Below are 23,949 nucleotides of genomic sequence, written 5' to 3'. Positions count from 1 at the left end.
GTGACCGATTATAATTATATTACAATACAGACACTATTCGAACTTTATTGCAAAATCTTCCTCAATCTGCTACTTGAAATGCATATATTTTGCTATAATTTGTATAGACACACGTATGTGTACAGTGCCCTTATCAATCACCGTTCTTGCTATTTGAATCTCTTGTTTAGACCATGTCAATAGAATTAAGGGTTTTTCTTATTCAATGCAACGTGATCCCTACATTTCCAAGATTTTATCATTTTTCATTAACCCTTGTAATTAATAGAATTCGAATACATGAGAAGTATTGTGTGATACACACTAGTAGGAAACATGAAAATATTAGAACACAAGTAAAAACCATTTGTGGAACCATCGTAACCTATTGGTTAAGGTTTAAAGGCTTCTACATTCAGGTCTAGAGTTCGAATCCCAGACTATGCAATTTCTTACAGATTATAGGATGCGAAGCTTTCGGAGGTTCCAGAATACTGTAAGCAGAGCCGTTTATTGTGGTCGCATGTTGCAGTGAGAGCATGTCCATCGAAAATGTCGTACATGCAGAACCATCAGTGGTTTCAAGTGTTTCGGGGAGAGTTTCATCGTGGAATCATTATTCGTGGAGCTGTTCATCAATATCGCATATGTTGCAGGTAGTTGATCATCATATATAATAGATTTAGAGATCATATGATGATGTAATGTGTTACCCAGTATTAAAAAAAAAAGTAAAAACCATCTTATCTTAGTGTTTTTTTTAGAAAAAGGCTACCAATACCATCTTATCTTAGTTGCTTAAAAGACTACCAATCAGGCAAATGCAATCACACCCATAATAACTTATACGAATTATTTGTTATGGAAAGAAAGAACTTGAATTCAATGAGTATGGACTAAAATTACCATATCGTCCATGTCTACGAGATAGAGTAGAAGAACAGAAAGTAAACAAAAATAGAAGAGTCATAGTAATGTCAGTACCAACAGTTGAAATCTGAAGTTGGTCTAAGTTCCATACCTATCTTTACTATTTCAAACACTGACTACGTCTTCGCTACTCTTATTACAAATCTAGAAATCGTACATCTCGATCCATTATTATTTCGTTTATGTCGATAAAAACTATTTCAGGCCAACACGAAAACTGACTGACAATTCTACCTAGCCAAGCCCTAGATTGGTTGTACAGGTTTCTAGTGAAGTATAGTTATGGACCATTGATTTATATAATGTAATGTCACATTACACACACATATATAGGTATATAGTATCGGCTAGCTAGGTACCGTATTTTGTGTGTGTTTTGCCACATTATTATCATATTATGTATATATGGACTGATTAGTAATACACTGACCGTTTTTGTGTTGTGATTAACGTACCCAAGACGCATCACCATACGTTTTACTTTATGAATCCAAACGTGGAAATAGATTGCAACACCGTCAATATGATTAACTGTAATGTTTAACTAATCATTGGATAAACAACACAGGCCATTTGACAAAAAAAATAGTTCCAAAAACACACATTTAATAAACCATTTATACCCTTTCCGTGCTTGTGCTGCAAATATTTTGAACCCATGGTATATATAATATATACATAATACATTCGTGGGATCGTGCTTATGTGTTAGAGAAGACATATTGACATATTGTAGTTGTGAAAAATCAACGTTACGTACGCGTATAGTGTACGGAACGGTCGGAGTGTAAAGGTGGTGCGAGGCATGACTCATGAGTCGAATCACGAGTCATGTCTATAAATCTTGAGTAATAAATTTACAATGAAAGGGAGGATTCACATGACCATGTCGCACCAAATATCGTTTCAAGGGTTGACATACACATCTCATCCATATTGCCGATTATAGTTATACGGAGAGTAGAAGTATAGTAGATTTATGCAATATTATCTTTTAATTAAATTAAAACTGCGTACGGGTCAATAGTTGGTCATAAACCAAAACGTTGTAATCTACACACTAAACAATACTGTGACATTGCAAGAAGCATCAAATGGGTAGTTGAATAGATATATACGACCAGAATTATTTGCTACGCTAAATTATTACAAATTGACTAGTAAAACAGTTGTTGCATTTAATTTGTGAAGTTTACAGGTTTTCAACATAGAGATATTCGGAAATGAAATATATAATTCATATATTTACAATATTTTAGCTTTTATTTCATTTTTGATATAGGATCACAAGCATTTCCCCTTTTCAACCAGAAAACAAATATTTTTACAAATGGGTTTTTAATATTTTGAATTTTGTTTGATTCTAAATTCCGAATTCCAAAACTATATTTTACTCTATATGATTTACAAAAGTGTCATTTTGACATTTTTTTTTTGTTATACAGATTTTCATTTAAGAATTTCTATACAACTTATACTTACTTCCAACTAAATATTAATTATAAATGCATTGATATGATAAATAGTTTTATTTATCTCAAATATTATTGGTTGAATAAGTGTAATTAATAAGAATATATATTCATTTCAATCATATGTGCGAAAATTGTCAAAGCGACAATCTTTATGAAACAGATCGAATATTTAGAACACTAACTCGAACAAACTCGGACTACAGTGAAATTACATTCTTATTTAAAATGTAATTAGGAATTAAATGGTTATTCAATACCTTTTAAATAATACATATTTTTTATTTATGATATTGCATTTCCCATGTTGGATTCTTAATATGACCAGCTTGAAATTCAGCGTATGTTGGCATACAACCATTTGCATATTTATATTAGAATATTGTGATTGCTTTCTGGAGAATAAATTAGTTTTCAAAACATCTCAATGCCATAAACCCGAGAAGGTTATGTTTTTGGTCCTTTTGATTTGGAGAAAAACAACTTGGATCATAATATGACAGATGTATTGAAATGACAAGTGGATTAATAAGTCGAATCATATATTTGTGGATGGAAGGAGGAAGAAGACACGGACAATTTGGTGAACTAACAAGTTCGTTCGCTACCTTTTGATTTTCCGATGAATTAATGTGTACGCCTTTTAAATAAATCAATCGCAACGTATACTTTTCAACAAAATAGTTTCGGTGCATCCACATCATTTACATGTCTTTTCTTTTGCGAAACTGGACATTTTTTTGAGAAATTTGCCAAAACGAAACAAAAAAAATAGCATGGTTGTCTATTCGATATAATATCATCATTAAATTGTCCTTTTAGTATATTCTTTTTTATAATACCAAAACTAATCACTGATTAATCAAATTAAATACATTAAACACAATTTAAAAGCTTAACTGAACTTTAAAAAGTTTAATAAAAAGAAAAACAATGTTTTAATTTTAATTTTTATATTTTATTAAAAAGTTTTATAAAACTAAAAAGTTCACAAACGTTTTAATTTTTTTATAAAAACAAAACTAAGTACAACATTTTTATAATGTTTATTTAATGTTTTACTAAAAACTTTTTTATAAAGTTTTATTTTTATTTTATAGTTTATTTTTATTAAATTTTCTTAAAAACGTTTTACAAAGTTTTATTTTTATTTTTCTACAAACGTTTTAAAAACGTTAAAATTAAAAAGTTTATTTTTTTATTAAAAGGTTTAACAAAAAAGGAAATAATTTTTTTCTTAACGTTTAATAAAAAGGAAACAACATTTTTGACAAGGTAAATCGACCTATACGTATTTTAAGGAAGTTAAAATATTTTTAGAATATTTTCTTAACTGAATTTTCCTTAATTTTCACAAAAAAATATGTTTTCTTATCCGTAAAAGACACCTTCTACACTGTGTAGAACAATGACAAAAGTTTAGAATGCAATTTCTACTTCATGTAGACGTACAAATAGTGTTTAGATTTCGCATTCCGAGAATTTTAGAATATTTCGTAAAAGTAGAAATTGTATCATGGAGAAAAGTAGATATCTTTACAATTAGTAAAATTAGCATTCCCCATATTTAGAATTTTAATTAAAAAGAAGATTGTTCGTTATAAAAAATGTAGATGAACTTGTATAATCTAGAATTCGTTTTCTAGTAACTCATTTTCTGTAGAAGACAAAATCTACTTTTAGTAAAATATAAAAAAAAATTATTTATTAAGTTTTCCAACTAAAAAAAATATCATTTTGTGTATATGAGTATTTTATTAATTGTTTATATTTTTAATAATTTTTTTGATTCATAAAACTATTTATTTCACTAAGTTTCAGAAATAGAAAAAGTAAAAAATAGACAAAATGAATAAAACTGGTTTTGTGCCTTTTTTTTTTTTGGCAATTTTTCCTATTTTCTTTGTGAAAACGATTATTCATTAAATATACTACGTAGTGATACTCATCTAAACCATTTTTTCTTCGTCGCGTAACAGTTTTATGTCATAACACAATAAATGTGTTTGGTTCGAATATCTTAGTTTGACTTTGACAACTATAGTAGATAAGTAGAACACTGATCGCACACGTGCTTTGGTTTCTCGTCTTCTCTGCCTTTCGGCAAAACTTAAAATTGTCAAATCTAATCTTAAGGACCACAAAGAATTTTAGACGTCATGTTTGTGTTATCAACAATCCAAAAACGGCAACCTGATTTTTTTCTCTGGCCTCAGGTAATGAAATGCTGCAAATAGCAGCGTATAGTACAACATTTTTTCTACCCGTTAACAATCTTACAATATAATTTATGGCTTAAAGAATCCATTTTATATTAATTGGAAAACATTACAACATTTTTTTTAGCCACGTGTCATCGCTAAAATGATTTTTAAAATTATTAAAGAATTAAGTTGGTCTATCAAAATATAAAATAAATTGTTTATTAAACTAACCATAAATACATTATTAATGTGCTTTATTATTTCCTAAAATGAAATTACAGAATTGTCTAATGTGATTAATGTATATATGACAATTAATGACTTTGAATAATAAAGATTTGATAAAAATAGGTGTATTTTATATTATATCTGTTTAATTTTGAACTATTAAAATAAATTAAACAATCATATTAATCATATAATAAAGTTTAGATTTTTCTGTATATGTTATATTTTAAATTTTAAAAAACGAGTATAAATTAGTAGAACTGTTAAGAATCTCACATTCAAAGTTTGTGATCCATGGTTTAAAATTTTTGTTATGACATGATACAAAATGATTACAAAATCATATAAGTTGAAAGTTTCATTTAATAAGTATTAAGATTAAATGATATATATATATATCATTTTAAATTAAACTATATGCCATATAAAAATACATAAATATTTTAATTTTGAAATTTACTTTGAACAAATACTTTTTGATAAAAAATATATATCGTTTCATTTGTTTGAAAATATTATAAACTACTAAAACTATTAATCTTACAATAAAAATTTTATTATCAGTAATTTAAAGTTTTTGCTATAACATATGCAAAGGATAAAAAAACATATGAGTAAAAACATCATTTAATATGTATTTAATATTAAAGTATATTATATATATATATATATATATATATATATATATATATATGTTACTATAATTTAAATTTAATTATATACCATATCAAATAGAAAAAAATATTTTTTGGACTATAAAATTTATTTATATGTTTGTAACAATTTATTTCTATAAGTAATAGTTACTGAATTTTTAATTATTCAATATATTTATTATCTCATAATATGTTAAAAACAAATAATACATAAAATAATTTTTATATATAATATAATGTTCGAACCTAGTACTATAGTATTGAGTTATTTTCAGCCATTTGTATAGAATTCAATGTGGAATAGTTTATGCAGATATATATATATATATATACTAGGGTCGGCCCGCCCTACGGGTGGGATATTAGTTAATTTGATATTCACTAAATGCTTGAGTTGAAATTTGTTTTAAGATTCAAGAATTTGGTTATCTGTTATGTGTTACTTATTAGTATGCGGTGGTATAGTTGTTTTTCGATTATTCTTGCTTTGGTATTGTATCAAATTAACTAATTGTCCAACTCATAATTATAGATGTACAAATGTGGATTTGTGATAAAGTTTGATGACAATACTATTTTTTTTTTAATTCTTATTCATAGTGGATTGTGCATGTGTCAGAAAGAGGTCTATATCAACTTTTATGTTTTTGCGTATGGATTTTACATATATATTATTTTGTATAATGCATACTTGCTATACAACATTTGCTTGTAGACTAAAAAACTGTTTTCTATATTTAAAAAAAAATATTTAGTGTAGAATATAACATGGACATATGTATTGACTATATATAGAAGTTGGGTGTTATTTTAAAATGACATATGTATAGAGGTTTTTCAACCATTATTTCACTGGCACAAAACATTTATAACTGCAAATACATTCTTTTAAAAGCAAAACTAATAAAAGCGTGTACAACAAATGTATTTTGATATATATTATATGCATCAAGTTATAAATGTTGGAAACATTGCAAAATTGTTTGGAGCAAAGTTTTTAACTTCACGATCTTCATCTTGACGTCAGTTCAGTGCCGGCCCTGGCCACAAACAGAAGAAGCATGGACTTCCAGCCAACACGATAATAAGTATTTTCGCGGCCACATATTTATAAAAAGTGACTTTAGCCTAGTGGTTCTAAGAGAAATTACCAGTGTTTGAGGTGCTGGGTTCAATTACTCTTGACAGTTTTTTGTTTTATTTTGACTCCAAATATAAAAAAGGACATGTGTCACTCCATAACGCACGACTTGATGACGTGGCATCACAGGAGGGAGGCGAACATATTTATATATATATAGATAGATATATGTGTGTGTGTAATTAATCTATGATAAATGTTTGCTGTCAAAAAGAAACAAGGATAGATATGCTTTCCTAATTCCTGACTAAGGGTAGACATCCAGGTTTCGGCTACTATAGGCTAAAGCCCATTGGAAAACAAATATTGAAGCCCATAGATTTCATTGTTTGCTTTTTTATTTTTATTAAACTTGTTTTGAAAGAAAGTATTGTTGTTAACCACAAGTATTTTAGATAGTGTGAATTTTCAGGAACTCGATCCATGATCTAATATCCAACTCTAATATCCAGAGTTGGCATTTAACATTTCTAACTAGATTTTGATCCGTGCAACCGTACGGGTGTTTGTTTTCACTTTTTTATACATAAATTATTATTTTAGAACATAAGTGATATATATTTTTAATGTTAATCATATACTTAAATATTTATATAACTATTTCAAATATAATAATTTTATAATCTACATGTTATAATTAATTAATTGTTTAAACCTTATGTATTTGTCACTTCTTATTATATATTTATCGTATTTTATTTGCATTTAGTTATTAAGCAAATTAATATATTCATGATAAAATATATTTAAAAAAATTTGTATTTAATTTATGCTAAATTCTGACCCGTATTTCAAAACTGGATTTCTTTTTACCAATATTTTTATGCTTATTAATTTTAGATAATTTATTATTGTATATATAAAAGTGTAAGATATGTTAATTTTTAGACATATATTATATAGTTTGTTAATTTTAAGTCGTTCTATCATCATATTATATTTTAAATAATTAGTTTATATTTATGAAAATAAAATTTATAAATTTATCAATTGAATATAATTTTATCATATTTATTTTAGTATAATAATTATATTTTAACATGATCATGACTATAAAAAGAGATAAAATATGATATAATTTATTTATTTTCATTTCTAAACGATAACTTAAAATACATTAAGTTACTGTTTAAATATTACACAAATTTATTAGAATTTTTAAAATATAATATATAAATATATATTATATTTAAAATGAAAATATATTATGATTAAAGTAGTTACAAAGATTTTATATTATTAACTTTAAAGAAATACATGTTAAATTTTTATACATGTATTATATAGTTTGATAATGTTAACCCACTTTACCAACATATTAGATTTTATTTTTAAACATAAATATTTTATAATTACGAAAATAAAATATATAAATATATAAATTTAATACAATTTTATTATATTTAGCTCAATATAATAATTTTAATTTAATATGATTGATTATGATTATATAATAACTAAAATATTATAGATTTTTTTATTTTTCATTTTATATAACTGAATATATTAATGTATAATAATATTTTAAACTAATTTCGAAATTAGTGAAAATATTTAAATATAATTTCAAAAATGAAGATCTTGTAAAAATCTTTTTAAACAGATTTATTAGAATTTTAAAATAAATATATTTATATTTAAAATGAAAAGATATCAAAAGATACTATGATTAAAATATTTTAAAAATTATATTTATTATTAGTCTGAATTAAAATATAGTATGAATTTCTAAGAATAGGTCCATTAGGTCCATTTTTAAAAAAAATCACACATGAATCAAGGTTGTGACTTCTATTTTAATATATAAGACTAGATTCGGACCCGCCCTCAAAGGGCGGGTATATATATTTAGAAATTTAATTTCATATTTATGTTTTTCTTTGAAATCATATTTATGTTTTTCTTTGTAATCATATATGTGTATAAATCTTGATCAAAGTCTATTTTATAAAATAATAGAAATTTAAAAAATTGACCCGACATACACTCGGTTCTTTGTAATAATATGCATGTATGCCCGTTTTTTTGTAATCATATGCCCGTATGCCCGTGCGCTTTTAAAGTGTGGATTTATTTCCAAAACAAATCAAATTTATTTGATATATATTTATATTTTTTATTATTATTTATATTTAAATGCTACAAAAAAGTATTATAATTGTGCAGATTATAATATTTTGACATTTTGACAGGAATAATTTTGATGATGAAATATGTAATTTGGTTTTAATAAAATCATGATATTTTACATTTTTAGCATTTTGAATTATTAATATAATTAATATTCATACTCGGAAACCAATGTGGAGTCTACCCGTAAGTATGGGTCCCGAATCCGATTAAATCCAACCTATATACTCAAAAGTATTAATATATTGTATTTATCTAAATTTTGCTAAATTTAATTTATAATATAATTTTAGATCTTTTCGCGATATTTTCATATTTGATCTGAATCGACGATAAAAATGGTAAATCGAGTGATCTGCATATAATCCAGCTCAGATTTTGGATTAAATTATAAAATTTCTATTTAAAAACTCCATAAATCCGGTTAAAAGCCCAACCCGAAAAAACCTAGATAAATCTAATGATCTTTTATTTTTTAATTTAAATTTATTTTAATTTCATGATAATTATAATTTGTTTATTTAAAGGTGAAATCCTAATTTGGTAGATAAATTAGTCAAATAATTTGCATTTCATGAAAATGAAATAAAATTCTAATTGTATTTGGTAAATAAAAAAATATTTTTATATTAACTATTTCAATGGTAAATAATATTATACTACTATATTATATATTTTATTAAAAGGGCAGGTTAGTAAATATAAAGCATAAACTTAGATTTTAAATATTAGTAGTCATAATCATAAGAATAAAGATGGGTATTAATTCACTGGATTAACTTATGTATAATGTATAAGTAAAGTATTATTTGTTGGTTATAACATATATTGTTTGTAACAAAATGTGTAAATGTTTTCAAAAAAATGATGTAGTTATTATGCAGATTTGAATCAAACGTATATCAATTGTTTATTTGTACATTCTGGTAAACATGGTAGTTATGAATCCTAGAATATAGGAATAAAGGTAAGCAGTTATAAAATATATTGTTTAATTTTTGAATATATTGCATAGGAAAACAATAAACTAGACATAACTTTTTATCAATTGGTCATGTTACTGTTTTAATAGTATTGATTTAAAGAATTTTTATACCAAAAGATTGAAACTAGGATACAATGAGGGCCAGGTCTCAGAATATTAGGTCCTGAAACTCAATTATTTGTTTGGTCTCTAAAACCATAAAAATTAAAAACGTTATGGAAAGAAATTGAAATGTGTGCCTTTGTCTAATTCAAATAAAGGCATTACCAACCGAACTATTAACTTATTTCTGTTTATATCCCTAATAGTTATATAATATTTCAATCCCCAAACTTATGTTTGTTTCTCCTGTACTCAGGTACGACCATGTGTACAATGAAACCAACCATTTTGTATTACCACTACTAGTTATTTCTTTGATTAATTTTCTTTTATCATAAATCCGTTTATTTCATTTTCTTTAGAGTAGATTTAATGACTAAAAGCCCTTTTTTTTTTTTTTTGCCATCTAAAAGTTTTTATTAAAGAACTAAGCCCAAATGCCCAAAAGGCAAGCCCACATACATAATCCAAAAAATCCGAACACAAAGAGACTAAACGAAATAGGCCTTAAGCCCAACTCACTAAACTGCCATGCGTCCCGCAAGAACGTAAGGATGCCCACGTGTCACCCGATCACAACGTCGTGACCCACGCGTCGTTTCACCACCACCACTTCCATCATCTCGAGATTCAACGCCGGAGCCTCGGAACCACCAACCCACAACGGCGTCACACCAGGAACACCATTCTCCATCATTTTCTCCGACTTAACACACCACCAGACGAAACAAAACACTCGCCACCAGAATCCACCGGATCCTCAATTACAACCGCCGAAAATCCACCTCCAACAATTATATTGAAGGTAAAGGAGATTCGGTGGTAAAATCACACCGCCAAGAGGATTCGAAGCCAAAACCACAACGCATACCCCAAGAACTTCACATCACGACATGAAGCTCCAACCATCACGAAAGCCGGCGAAGAAAAACTGTAGAAGCCTCTTCTTCCCAAAAACAAAATCCGATGAACAGGAAACTAAACCGGAAACAGATCCGGCGACCAACAAACAAAACTTTCTCTCTCCTCTGTGTAAGATTTTAGAGAGGGAACAAAGTTGAGAGAGAAAAGCTTTTTTGACTAAAAGCCATCACTTACTTAGCTAGGCGAATAATAAGTAATTAAAAATCAAGAGTAAATATTTTACCTTTTTACTTAATAATTTTTCTTACGTGGAATCATCAGTTAGTTTTAAGAAACTTGCCACAGTTAAAATAGCACGAAATCATATAATATAGTTATAACTAAAAATATGGCGACGAGGACTACAAACACTGCGAACGAAATGTATATATACGAATACGAACATTATGGCCGTGAGCTTTGACTTAAAAGTTAAAAGTATCATGATTAATTATAATTAATCATTACAATTTGAATCCTGAAATCGCAAAATATTTGAGAAGATAGATCAGATCATTAGAATATTAAAAAGATGGTCAGAGGGTAAGCGTGGGGTCAATACCATATGGTTGTCAATAATTAATTAGAATTTCAGTTTTCGAAAAACTTCCATTGTTTCTTGTTTGGTGTGTGACATTCATGCAAACCAGAAAAAGAAACTTAAACGTGCGGGACGTTAGCGTTTGAAACTGCCACAGCACGCAGCCTCTCACGTGCAGACAATTAGGGTTTTTCTTTGTAATGCAAGCAACTACTTTATGAGTTTAATTTTAAGAATCTGCACGGTTCAATGCACGTTAGTTGTTTAGTGTTAATGGTCATGTTGTAAATTTGGTTTTGTATATTGATAATTTTTGGCTTAGAAATATCTTGCATGATACACGAGTTGGGGTTAGATTTGTAATATATGTTACTTTACACAAATATAAGAAACACGAAAAAACAATGAACTGGTGATAGTCTACGGGTAATTTTCTTGCTTGGATTTGATTTCTCATGGTAATTAATTATCACTATTTAACTAGTTTAGTCTAGGAACTAAATTATTATTATTTAGCCAGTATAAATTTCGGTCCAAATAATTTACATGGTGAACCGTAATAAATGACTGGTCCATCCCCTCACATTAGTTAAAAAACATTTTAAATTTGGGTCAGGCAGTATGGTACACTTTTTGGCTAATTCACTTTGTATCATAAAATGTATTCCTCCCGGAACCGAACATATAATCCCAAGATTAAAAATAACAATCTTGCCCCTCATTTTTCTTTATTATATTTCTCTATTACCTTCATTCCGTTTTTCTTATTTATACTAAATTATATTTTTTGTATCCAAAATAAATCTCAAAGTTTAAAATTTGAAAAAATAATATTTCACATATATTTTGAAAATAGTTTTAGTTTACTGATCATTAACAAAAAAATATTTTTACTAAAAATTTGAATAGTAATTGATTTATCAAAACTTCACTACGGCTTAATAGTCCAAAATAATACATTTTGTCGAAAAATTGTTTAAGAGTTTACGGTTAACATTTATAGTCATTTATAAGATGTCAATTACTTTAATTTATCAAAATTACATAGTATTCTCTTGCTTCTAAGAAATGACTTTGTGGAGTTTCACACAAACTGTTTGGCTATAAATATATTATATTATTAAGCTTGAATTAATTAGAGTTGATTACACATTATGATATTGAACCATAAAAGGTAAACCGTTAACTAATAGAATGTGAACTTGTAATGAACATAAGTAGACAAGTCTAAAACTTGGTATCGAAGGGGGTTCTTGCGAATAAAGAGTCCACATCATGTGTTGCTAGTTGCGGACATAAAACAACACAGAAGTGGAGGAGCAACAAAAGATGCAATATAGCCCATAGAATCTGTCCGGTCAATTGAACAAAGTGTTGCCAAATTATTCTTTTTTCTTCTTTTGTGTACTCTCTTTTTTCGTTTCTTATTAGATATTATTGAGTTATGCCTAGATTTTCAAAAGTTTACATAAGTGTACACACATGATATCAATTAATATCTAGCGCGAAATGAAAAATAGTTTGCTCTTTTCTTTTATATGATAAAACATTCGTTTGCTACTACTATATATCAGTTGCTTATATGTCGAGAGTTTCTAAACTACGATATAATCACAAAACTGTTGATTTGTAATTCAAATATTAGTGTTACCACATAATGTGTGTTTGATTTTTTTTATTAAAGAGCTTATAGCCATGATAACTCTAGCAGAACCTTTTTCTTGGCAACAAGGGTGAAATAAATCTAAGAGCATGTTTGAGCACATATTCCTCTAATTTATGTAACCATGTCTAGATCTTATAAAATTTTACATGTGAAATGTGGACGGAAAATTAAGAAATAAGAGATAGAGGAGAACTTATAGAAAGTTATAAAGTGTAGGGTTGTCAAAGCTAATAAAAAAAAAGCTTCCGCGTTTCAATAAATCTCAAACGTGAAATCTCACAACCCCAAACTCGGTGCGCTCGTAAAGTTGACCCAGTGATGAACCGATTGAGGGTGGACCCCACAACTCGGCCTATATCTACATCCACTATCCGCAAATCCTCACCGTCCATTTCCAACACGTTATATTTTTAAACTCAGATTAATAGCTGTAATGTAACCAGTATAACGCGCCGAAAGAATTCTTTTGACCAACGACCAACACTAGACGATAAATAAAACGAATTTTCTACATTTATAATAAATCATGCTTAATTATGACTTTAGTTAATATATTTCCTGAATAAGAATATATATTTTCAACTTTAGAGTGCGCTAAAATTATATTCTAATTTTGTAGTATAGTTTTTTTATAATAGCATAAAGAGAGAAAAATTATTCGATGTACGTTTAAAGGAAAAGCTATACGATTTATTCATTATAATATTGTAAAAAGATATTTAAATATAAACACGCCCGTCAAAAAAGGAAAAGTTGACGTCAGCAAAGTTTGACTCTTTTTCTCTTTCATCTTTTAAACCAAACCCCACGCACTCTCTCTCTCAAACATAAACACAGTTCTTCTCTCTCTCTCTCTCTCTGACGGAATCCCACACGCTTTATCTGGAGCAAAACGGAAAATCAACAAAAAAAAAAAATGAGGAAAGACGATCTATACATCACCGTACCAAGCTTCTTCCGATGTCCTATATCCTTAGACGTCATGAAATCTCCGGTGAGTCTTTGCACCGGCGTGACCTACGACCGCGCTAGCATCCAACGGTGGCTCGACGGCGGGAACAACACGTGTCCGGCGACGATGCAGATTCTTCAGAACAAGGATTTCATACCTAACCGGACTCTTCAGCGTCTCATTGAGATTTGGTCAGACTCTGTTCGCCGGCGCGCTAGTGTCGAACCGTCGGAGTTAGCTGCTCCGACGAGAGACGAGATCGCCGATGCGATCGATAGAGTGAAGGTGGAGAAGGAAGAGAGGTTTGACCGCGAGGTTTTGGCGAAGATTCTCCGGTTCGCTAGAGAGTCCGACGATAACAGAGGGTTCCTCGCCGGGAAAGATGATTTCGTGAGACTTCTCGTGGATCTCATGAGCCAGGTAGATTTCAAAACCACCTCCGCTGCTAAATTGCTCATTGTTCAAGAGGCGGTGAAGATTCTGAGCATGATTCGATCCAAAATCTCTGATCGGCGACGGTTTTCGAATCTGGTTTTAAATAACGGTCGAGATCGGTTATCGACGATCGTCTATTTTTTCAAAACCGGGAATGTTGAATTGAAGATTGATTGCGCCGGTTTACTTGAATTCATCGCGGTCGACTCCGAGTCAAAGGTGTTAATCGCTGAGAGAGACGGTTTAGTAGTCGAGCTAATGAAATCAATTAGCAGAGACTCCGATTCGAGCTTAATCGAAGCAACGTTATCATGCTTGATCGCGATCAGCTCGCCGAGACGCGTGAAGCTGAATCTAATCCGAGAGAAGCTCATCAAGGATCTCACGAAGCTGTTAACGGATCCAACGACGTCGAGCGTTTCGGTGACGGAGAAATCTTTGAAGCTTCTCGAGAGTTTAGCATCCACAAAGGAAGGCAGATCGGAAATCTGCGGCGGAGACGGAGAGTGTTTGAAGACGGTGGTTAAGAAGCTGATGAAAGTATCGACGGCGGCGACGGAGCACGCCGTGACGGTGCTTTGGAGCGTCTCTTATCTTTTCAAAGAAGAGAAGGCGCTTGAAGCGGTTACGAGTACTAACGGCGTTACGAAGATTCTGTTACTGTTACAGAGCAATTGCTCTCCCGCCGTGAGGCGGATGTTAACGGATCTTCTTAAGGTCTTCAAGGTGAATTCAAGATCTTGCCTTTCGGCTTACGACACCAAAACGACACACATCATGCCGTTTTAATTCAATTCGTTTTACTCACTAGGGTTCATAGAATTTGATTTTGTGAGGATACATTATTGAGGGAGAGAGTGGAAAAAAGCATCAAACTGTAAACATTTTGAATTTTTGAATAGTGAATATAAACTCAAAAAAAAAAGATTCAATTCATTGCTCATCGAATGGGTAGTCAATAATTCTCTTATTAATGTAAAGTAAAATCAAATTATTATGTTCTTGCATTTTCCAATCATATTGTTCGTATCATTGATATGAAATTACTTTTTCTAAATACGAATTTTAATATATATTCTGTTGGGAATAGGTCCAAGTTTGCCAAAAAGATGAATACGTCATATAGTTCCCATCGACCCACAATGTGTAACGATGTTACATGTGATTTCAATTTCGTCTTTAGAAGATTCGAATACATCACAGACGACATAGACATAAGCCTATACAAGTCCTAATCATCTTTTACTTTTTCCCTTCGTCTTGTGATATAATTTCATGCGTTATAGTCCATATATAAAAACTCAGAATACCATTACACTCACTAAATTTTCAACCGACCTATCTATCTCCAATGAAAATCATGGTCTTGATCTCCTTGGACTTACTTAACCATCCTATCAAGGGAGACTTCTAGAGAGTATACGAATATATGTATTTGACTATTAATTGTATGATACTATTAATCAAAAATGTAGATAAGTTTAAAGGCCGAGATGGTCTCGAGGGAACCCATGAATGAATGAGCTGGCCTCCGGACCACTTATATTGAATACGAAAAGTAAACTACTTAGATGTACATTGTTTTTTCCATGTTGACTACATGCGGGGAACTAACTTTGGTGTGCGTTTTGGACTTATATTTAAGCGTTGTTATTTTTATACGATTCCGGCAAAAGATACATAATAAAAAATAGTTTGATTAATTGTAAACTCTTTCCACTAGTCCAACTTTGAGACCTGGCCTTTGACTCAGAACTCGAATGAGACCAGAGTCGACGACAAACCGCCCACGAAGTATGAAAATTGGGATCTCTGTTCTGTTATTATCTTTTTGGTCTTAGGAAAAGTCGTGAACAAAGATTTTATAAATGCGTGAAAAGTTAGCTAGTCGACCATTAAACCATTTTGAATTTGATTGATAACCTATTAAGTCTATAAATAATTCAAGAAGATGGTACTATTTTGCTTTCGTGATTTGAAAGAAATAAAGCACGATTACGGTTTGATTGAACCAGTCGACTGTACATGATTATAAATTTTTGGTGATATATTAAAATATTAGGTGACATGATAAATATTTATGATATAAATTATAATATTGTTCAGTATTTACTTTATAACTAAAATTGGTTTATAATACATATGTAAGGAAAATAAGTAAAATTTATGTTATGATCTTAATTAAACATATGACTATGGTATACAAAGTTCGATTGGTTTAGTTATTTTAGGTCAACTGAGTTTTATATTTTAATTCTGAACTAAATCATAATTTTTGTATTCTATATTTGATATTTTTGTTAATTTTACTTAATTTGATTTTTTTACATATATATTTCTATAAATTTGTGTATAATTTAATAGATGTATTTTTGAAAAATAAATAGGAAAAAATGAGAGGTTCTTTGGTTTGAGATTGTACAACTAATATAACCAATAATCTTTTGAAATATACAGAACTAAATATTTATAAAAAAAAAATAATAATAATTACTGTTATGCTTTTGTTTATATATTTTAAAGAATTTTGTAGTTACATGTATAAATTTTAAATACAAAATTATTGTAAAAAATAAAATTTTGTTGACTCAATTAAATTTCTGCTTTTGAGTATTAGAATTTAGATCAGTTTGATCAGTTTGATGATCTATGATCAGTTTTATGATCATTTTATATATCAATTATATTTATGATGTTGATGATCGGTTTGATGATTTATTTAATTTATGCTTTATCAAATGAGATTTTGTATGTCTAGAACAACCGGAAATAATTGAAATGATGATGGTTACGGAGTGACATTAGCTAACATAATTAATATTTTTTAAAAAATTCTCATGCATTAATATGAATATTTATAAAACGACTGAAGCATATTAACAATTATGGTCGGTCCGCCCTACGGGCGGGATATTAGTTAATTTGATATTCACTAAATGCTCAAGTTGAAATTTGTTTTAAGATTCGAGAATTTGGTTATCTGTTATGTGTTACTTATTAGTATGCGGTGATATAGTTATCTTTCGATTATTCTTACTTTGGTATTGTATCAAATTAACTAATTGTCCAACTCATAATTATAGATGTACAAATGTGGATTTGTGATAAAGTTTGATGACAATACTATTTTTTTTTTAATTCTTATTCATAGTAGAGTGTGCATGTGTCAGAAAGAGATCTATATCAACTTTTATGTTTTTGCGTATAGATTTTTAATATATATTATTTTGTATAATGCATACTTACTCTACAACATTTGCTTGTAGACTAAAAAAACTGTTTTCTATATTTTTAAAAGAGAAAATATTTAGTCTAGAATATAACATGGGCATATGTATATTGACTATATATATAGAAGTTGAGTGTTATTTTAAAATGACATATGTATAAAGGTTTTTCAACAATTACTACACTGGCACAAAACATTTATAACTGCAAATACCTTTTTTAAAAAGTAAAACTAATAAAAGCGTGTACAACAAATGTATTTTGATATATATTATATGCATCCAATTATAAAGGTTGGAAACATTGCAAAACTGTTTGGAGCAAAGTTTTTAACTTCACGATCTTCATCTTCACGTCAGTTCAGTGCCGGTCCTGGCCACAAGCAGAAGAAGCATGGGCTTTCCGCCGACACGATAATAAGTATTTTCGCAGCCACATATTTATAAAAAGTGACTTTAGTCTAGTGGTTCTAAGAGAAATTATCAGTGTTGGAGGTGCTTGGTTCAATTACCTCTGACAGCCTTTTGTTTTATTTTAGCCCAAATATAAAATGGGACACGTGTCACTCTCATAACGCATGACTTGATGATATGGCATCACAGGAGGGAAGCGAACATATTTTTATATATATAGATAGATTAGTTAATATTATGATTAGAAGTCGTTTTGCAATATAAGATGATTATGTTATTTGAGATTATTTTTGGGTTAAATTGACTATCTGTTTTGAAATTTGCTTAGTGAAGTCGCCTAATATATATAGTCAATATTTAAAAATTTTAAGGCTATTTCCATTTTTATATTTATATGGTGCATGATATAATATTAAAAACGAGATTCAAATTTGAATATTATTAAGAAAAAAAGGAAATATAAGAAAAACTCTTATGACACATATAAGTAAATTTTAAAATTACAAACAGTGTCTATGTAATTAGCCACTCTTATCATTAACGTGAAAACGACACATGAAAACTGATTTTTCAAATAATATTATAGAAATATTTTGGTCATTACAAAAATACAACAGTTAAGTTTATAGACTTTGTAAGTGGGCACTTTGGTTATTTTATCGGTTTGGTTTGGTTTGGTTAATTTGGTTCTAACATTTTTCTAACTGAAGTGAACCGTAAATAGTTCGGTTCAGTTTATGTTTTGGTTTGGTTTAATTGGGTTTCTATTAGATTAGTTTTTTTTAAGAGAAATCATGTTTTAAAACATAAAGTATGTGAACTAAATCTAATATAAAACTGAAACAAAAGCTTTTGAGAAGCTACAAAAGAGTTTATAAGAACTCAATCAAACTAAAATTAACTAAAAAAAAAATCGTTCATAATTTCTGTCATACTTTTTATATATACGAAAATAAGAAATCAAACTTTTTCTTTTTTTTTTCTTAATCAAATCTTTTTGATGATTACGTATTAGATTAAAAAAATATATGCCATTGAATAAAAAATAACAAATATGTGGATTTAATCTTACGATTTTAGTATCTTGGTATACTACATATGTTTAGTTTAAATAATTACAAAAACACGTTGGTTTCTCAGTTCGGTTCAGACTCTGGTTTGGTTTGAATCGGTTTGGTTGGCTCGATTTGACTCGGTTCGGTTCATTTTGCTTACCAAAACTAGTTAATCATCAGATCATTTTATGCCCCATCGGTTAGCATCGAACCGGTTTAGAATATGGGTCATACAGCCGTTTTATTATTCTATTGGCTAAGACTTAAAAACGCGGCCCATTACTAAGTAAAGGGTCCACATACGAGATGGGTTTATCGTTCATTTCCTTACAAATATGGTTTTAACTTCACGAATTGGTTTTGCTTCTACGTGATAAGTGTTTTTTTTTTTTTTGCTAAATACGTGATAAGTGTTTTAGATGAGTTTTTTTTTGGGTTGAGAAAATGGCTGATGAAATGATTTAATTACAGGGCTCACTGGATGCCGCAAGGCGAGCTGCTGGGTCTGTCAGTAAGGAACATACCCATCTCAATTCAGAAGCAGTGTTTGCTACTGAGCGATATTCAGCTTCTGTGGACGAACGCGCAACTCCTTTTTGCTTCTTTGATGTCCATGAAATCGGCTGAGAACCAAGATAGATTATATAGGCATTGGTGGAGACATAGTCATCTGAATCTCCGGCCCAGTCAGCATCTGAATAGGCATGAAGTGGAGAGGTATGTTGCTTGCGCAGGAAGATACCATGAGAAAGAGTTCCAGAGAGGTAGCGCAAAACCCTCTTGACGGCTTGCCAGTGCTCAGATGTAGGTTTATGCATAAACTGAGATATCCTGTTAACAGCATAAGAAATATCAGGCCGAGTTAGAGCCAAATACTGAAGGCTCCCAACAAGCCGTCGATATTCTCCAGGGTCTGCAAGTGGTTCACCAGAGTTGAGCAGGAGTTTTGGTGAAGTAGGAAGGGGAGTAGCCACTGGTTTCGTATGAAGCATGTTAGCTTTGGTGAGAAGATCTGTAACATACTTTCTTTGCATCAAGTGCATGCCTGCTGGAGTTCTTATCGTGTTAATACCAAGGAAGTAACTCAGATTTCCCATGTCCTTGATAGAGAAACGGTTAGCCAGATCATCAATGACCCGCTGTATGAGAGTGGTATTGCTGCCAGTAACCAGAATATCGTCAACATAAACCAACACATAGAATAGATCTCGTCCTGATTTATAGATGAAGAGCAAAGTATCAGACAAAGAGTTACTGAAGCCAACTGAAATGAGATAGGATCGAAGTTCAGAATACCAAGCCCTGGGAGCTTGTTTGAGACCATAGATCGCCTTTCGAAGTTTGCAGACATGAGTAGGACGATCAGAATCTGTAAAACCCGGTGGCTGTGACATGAAAACCTCTTCTTTGAGATGACCTTGAAGGAAAGCAGTGTTAACATCAATTTGCCTCACTGGCCAGTCCTTGTTAACCGCTAGACCAAGAACAATTCTGATGGTTGTTGATTTAATTACAGGACTGAAAGTATCCGTGTAATCAACGCCTTCCTGTTGATGAAATCCCTTTGCAACAATACGAGCCTTGTACTTGGCAATGCTTCCATCAGGGTTATACTTAATAGTAAACACCCAACGGCAACCGACGACATTCATACGTTTTGAGTAAGAGACAAGATCCCACGTATAATTGTCGTTGGTGGAGGTGAATTCTGAACTCATAGCTTTGCGCCAGTGTGCATTTTGCATCGCCTGTTGCCAAGTCGATGGTATCCAGTGTGGACCAGTTTGCAAGCTCGCTGTGAGATTGTATCGTGTCACAGGTTTACTGATATTATTCCGGGATCTCGTTGTCATCGAATGCTTGGGAGGAGCAGGTGGCAAAGCTTCTGCAGCAACAGTGGAAGATTCTGTAATCGGCTGAGCAGTGGACAGAACCGGTGGAACAGAACTAGGAGCAGATGTTGCTGTCTGAGGCACTGGAGGCGGAGCCTGAGCTTCTGGTACCGGGGCCGGAGCTTGCATAACAGGTGTCGGTTCCAAGACGGTGGTCTGGTCATTCATTGCAGGCGTTGGTGACTGTACGAGTGGTGGAGAGGACACGGGTATAACAGTATAGGGAAAGTTTGATGATGGTGATGATGATGGTTCTTGGGGGGAAGAAGAGTTCATAAGCCTGTGAAAAGGATATTCTTTCTCATTGAACCAAACATGTCGAGACGTATAGGTTCGACCAGAGATGGGTTCTAAGCACAGATAAGCACTTTGAGTCAGAGAATAGCCAACAAAGAGACATGGGACAGACCTATTTTCAAGCTTGTTGGGAGAATAGGGCCTTAACCAAGGAAAACAAAGACACCCGAAAGTTTTAAGTTTATGGCAGTTAGGTGGGGTTTGGAACAGCTTTTGGTATGGCGATGTATGGGAAAGGATTGGGGTAGGCATACGGTTAATAAGAAAGACAGCTGTGGCAAAAGCTAGCGGCCAGTATGGAAGGGGAATGTTGGCCGAGGAAAGAAGTGACAGCCTGGTTTCAACTATATGACGGTGTTTCCTTTCAGCTAAACCATTGTGTTTTAGGGGTATGAGGAGGAGTTGTGAGATGAGAGATCCCTTGAGAAGAAAGAAACTGGCGTAGAGCAAGAAACTCCCCACCGCTATCTGCAAATAGGGTTCTTATTTTGGTCTGGAAATGGTTCTCTACAAGGGATTTAAAGGTTATGAAGATTTGTTTCACTTCGGATTTGGCTGAGAGTGGGAACATCCACGTATAACGTGTGAAGTGATCAACAATCAAGAGATAGTATTTATAATTTTGAGTAGAAAGAATGGGAGATTGCCAAACATCAGTAAACAGATGTTCAAGAGGTTGAGATGAAACAATGGTACTTTGATGAAAAGGAAGCTTTTGTGTTTTATTGAGGAGACAATCATTGCAAGGAAAAGAACTCAAAGAGTTATTAGAACATGGTAATAAAAATTGAGAAACAACAGATTTAAGAATAGATGATGAAGGGTGGCCAAGCCTTTGATGCCACTGAGAAAGAGTAGTTTTAGTGTCTGGGTAAGAGGCATAAGAAACCAATGGGTTGGGTAAGGACATTGGCCACTCGTACAAATCAGCCCTCGCTCTGCCTTGAAGTAACTGGACCCCCATGCTCAGATCCTTCACCTGAAAAGAAGCCAGAAAGAATTCAATAGAAACTTGATTAGCATTACATAGGCGATAAACAGAGATCAAGTTTTTGTTAACACTCGGAACACATAAGATATCTTTCAGTTGCAGTGTCTTAGAGAGTGTCGGAATAGAAGCAGAACCAGTATGTGTGATCTGCAGTCCAGTACCATCAGCGATTGCTACTTCCTCTCCTCCATGATAGGGTTGATGAAGCGCAAGATTATTCAGATCAGACGTGAGATGATGCGTGGCTCCACTATCGAGTAGCCAAGAGTTCGCATTATAGAGTGTCGCTTGAGCAGCATTTGCACGAGGCTGCCAAGGCTGAGCCGACACGCCTTGAGTCTGATGTCCAGAGTAGGCCTGCAACTGAGAGAAGCGACGAGCACTATGTCCGTAGACAGAGCAAATTTGACAACGACCCTGATAGCCACGTCCTGTACCTTGCTGTTGTGGTGAAACAAGTTGTTGTTGCTGCCAGGTTTGGTGATTGCCTTGATGACCACGTCCAGATCCTCTACGGCGAGTGTTGTTCTGGCGATTGTGGTGATTATTTGAAGAACCACGGTAGTTGCTGAAGTTGGCGGTGACTGGAACAGAGGAGACCGGTGTGGAGACAAGTTGCAGCTTTGCCTCATGGTTAAGTAGTTTCTCATGGATCTCAGTAAGAGAAGGAGGAGCTTCACGTCCTTCAATTTGATCAGCGACTGTCTTGTAGTCCTCTGGGAGTCCATCAAGAATGTGTTCGATCTGATCCTCTTGGTCAAGAGGTTTGCCAAGTAAGGCTAACTGATCGAGTCGAGTAGTGAAGTCCTGAAAATACTCATTAATGGACTTACTGCCCTTGGTCCAGTTCTTGAGATGTTGGCGAAGCTGCTTGATGTGAGCTCTGCTCGGTTTGGCATACGTCATATTGAGCGTTGTCCAGATCTCTGCTGCAGTATTGGCAGTTGACGTAAGTGGTTGTAGAGACGTTGTGATTGCTCCTAACAAAGCGCTGTAGATCAGACGATCTTGACGCTTCCACAAGGTATAGGCGGGATTTGGTACAGATCCATTGTCAGTGTCAATAAGAGGAGGTGGAGTTGCAGTCGATCCATCAATGTGTCCGGCCAGATCGTATCCGTCCAGATGAGCATGAACCTGTCGATTCCACATGAGATAGTTGGATGAGGTGAGCTTTGTGACGTTAGTCATGTTAATGTGGAGAAGGTTCGTTGTGGTAGAGACAGCGATGGTCTCATGAGTTGAAGCCTGTGAGTGGGTGCTTGTAGACATGGTGAAGCACAGAAAAATTTGAAAAATAGAGATGGCGGCTTAGATTTTAGGTATAGAAGCGTGCTCTGATACCATATAAGTATTATGGCTGAATGAATACATTTATTAGAGATCACGACAGTATTTATACAGATGTATACAAGTAGGGTAAATGTAGAATACAGTAATTACAAGGAGGTCTTCTCTCTATAATATATTTCCTTAACACCAACAACTCGACCGCCACCTAGAGTGCCACTTGACCCATGGGCAAGATCCCGTCTCATGAGGCAGGACGCACCACCAAAGGAGGAGAAAACTTCTGACTCCGACCCATGAAACATAACTTCTCTTTTGCTCTCTCACACCAGAAAGATCATGTTTTGTTTTCTTCATCCCCGTGTTGTCTCTCCTTCAAACCCATAGCTTTGTGTATCACCTTATTCATCACACCACCATTCAATATATGTTTCACAAGAATAACATAGTAACTTACTT

At 31.9% G+C, this 23,949-nt stretch overlaps 1 protein-coding gene across 1 annotated transcript; it reads left to right on the top strand.

Annotated features, from left to right (window-relative positions):
• Nucleotides 1-8,329: 8,329 nt before the first annotated feature.
• Nucleotides 8,330-15,333, top strand: LOC103873891 (U-box domain-containing protein 27). The gene has a single exon (XM_033272307.1). The coding sequence runs from the start codon at nucleotides 13,854-13,856 to the stop codon at nucleotides 15,111-15,113; it is 1,260 nt and encodes a 419-aa protein (XP_033128198.1). The 5' UTR covers nucleotides 8,330-13,853; the 3' UTR covers nucleotides 15,114-15,333.
• Nucleotides 15,334-23,949: the final 8,616 nt, after the last annotated feature.

Source organism: Brassica rapa, chromosome A06, assembly GCF_000309985.2.
Source record: "Brassica rapa cultivar Chiifu-401-42 chromosome A06, CAAS_Brap_v3.01, whole genome shotgun sequence".
Lineage (NCBI taxonomy): Eukaryota > Viridiplantae > Streptophyta > Magnoliopsida > Brassicales > Brassicaceae > Brassica > Brassica rapa.
The sequence above is the reverse complement of the archived record's forward strand: the minus strand, read 5'-3'. Positions and strand labels throughout refer to the sequence as shown.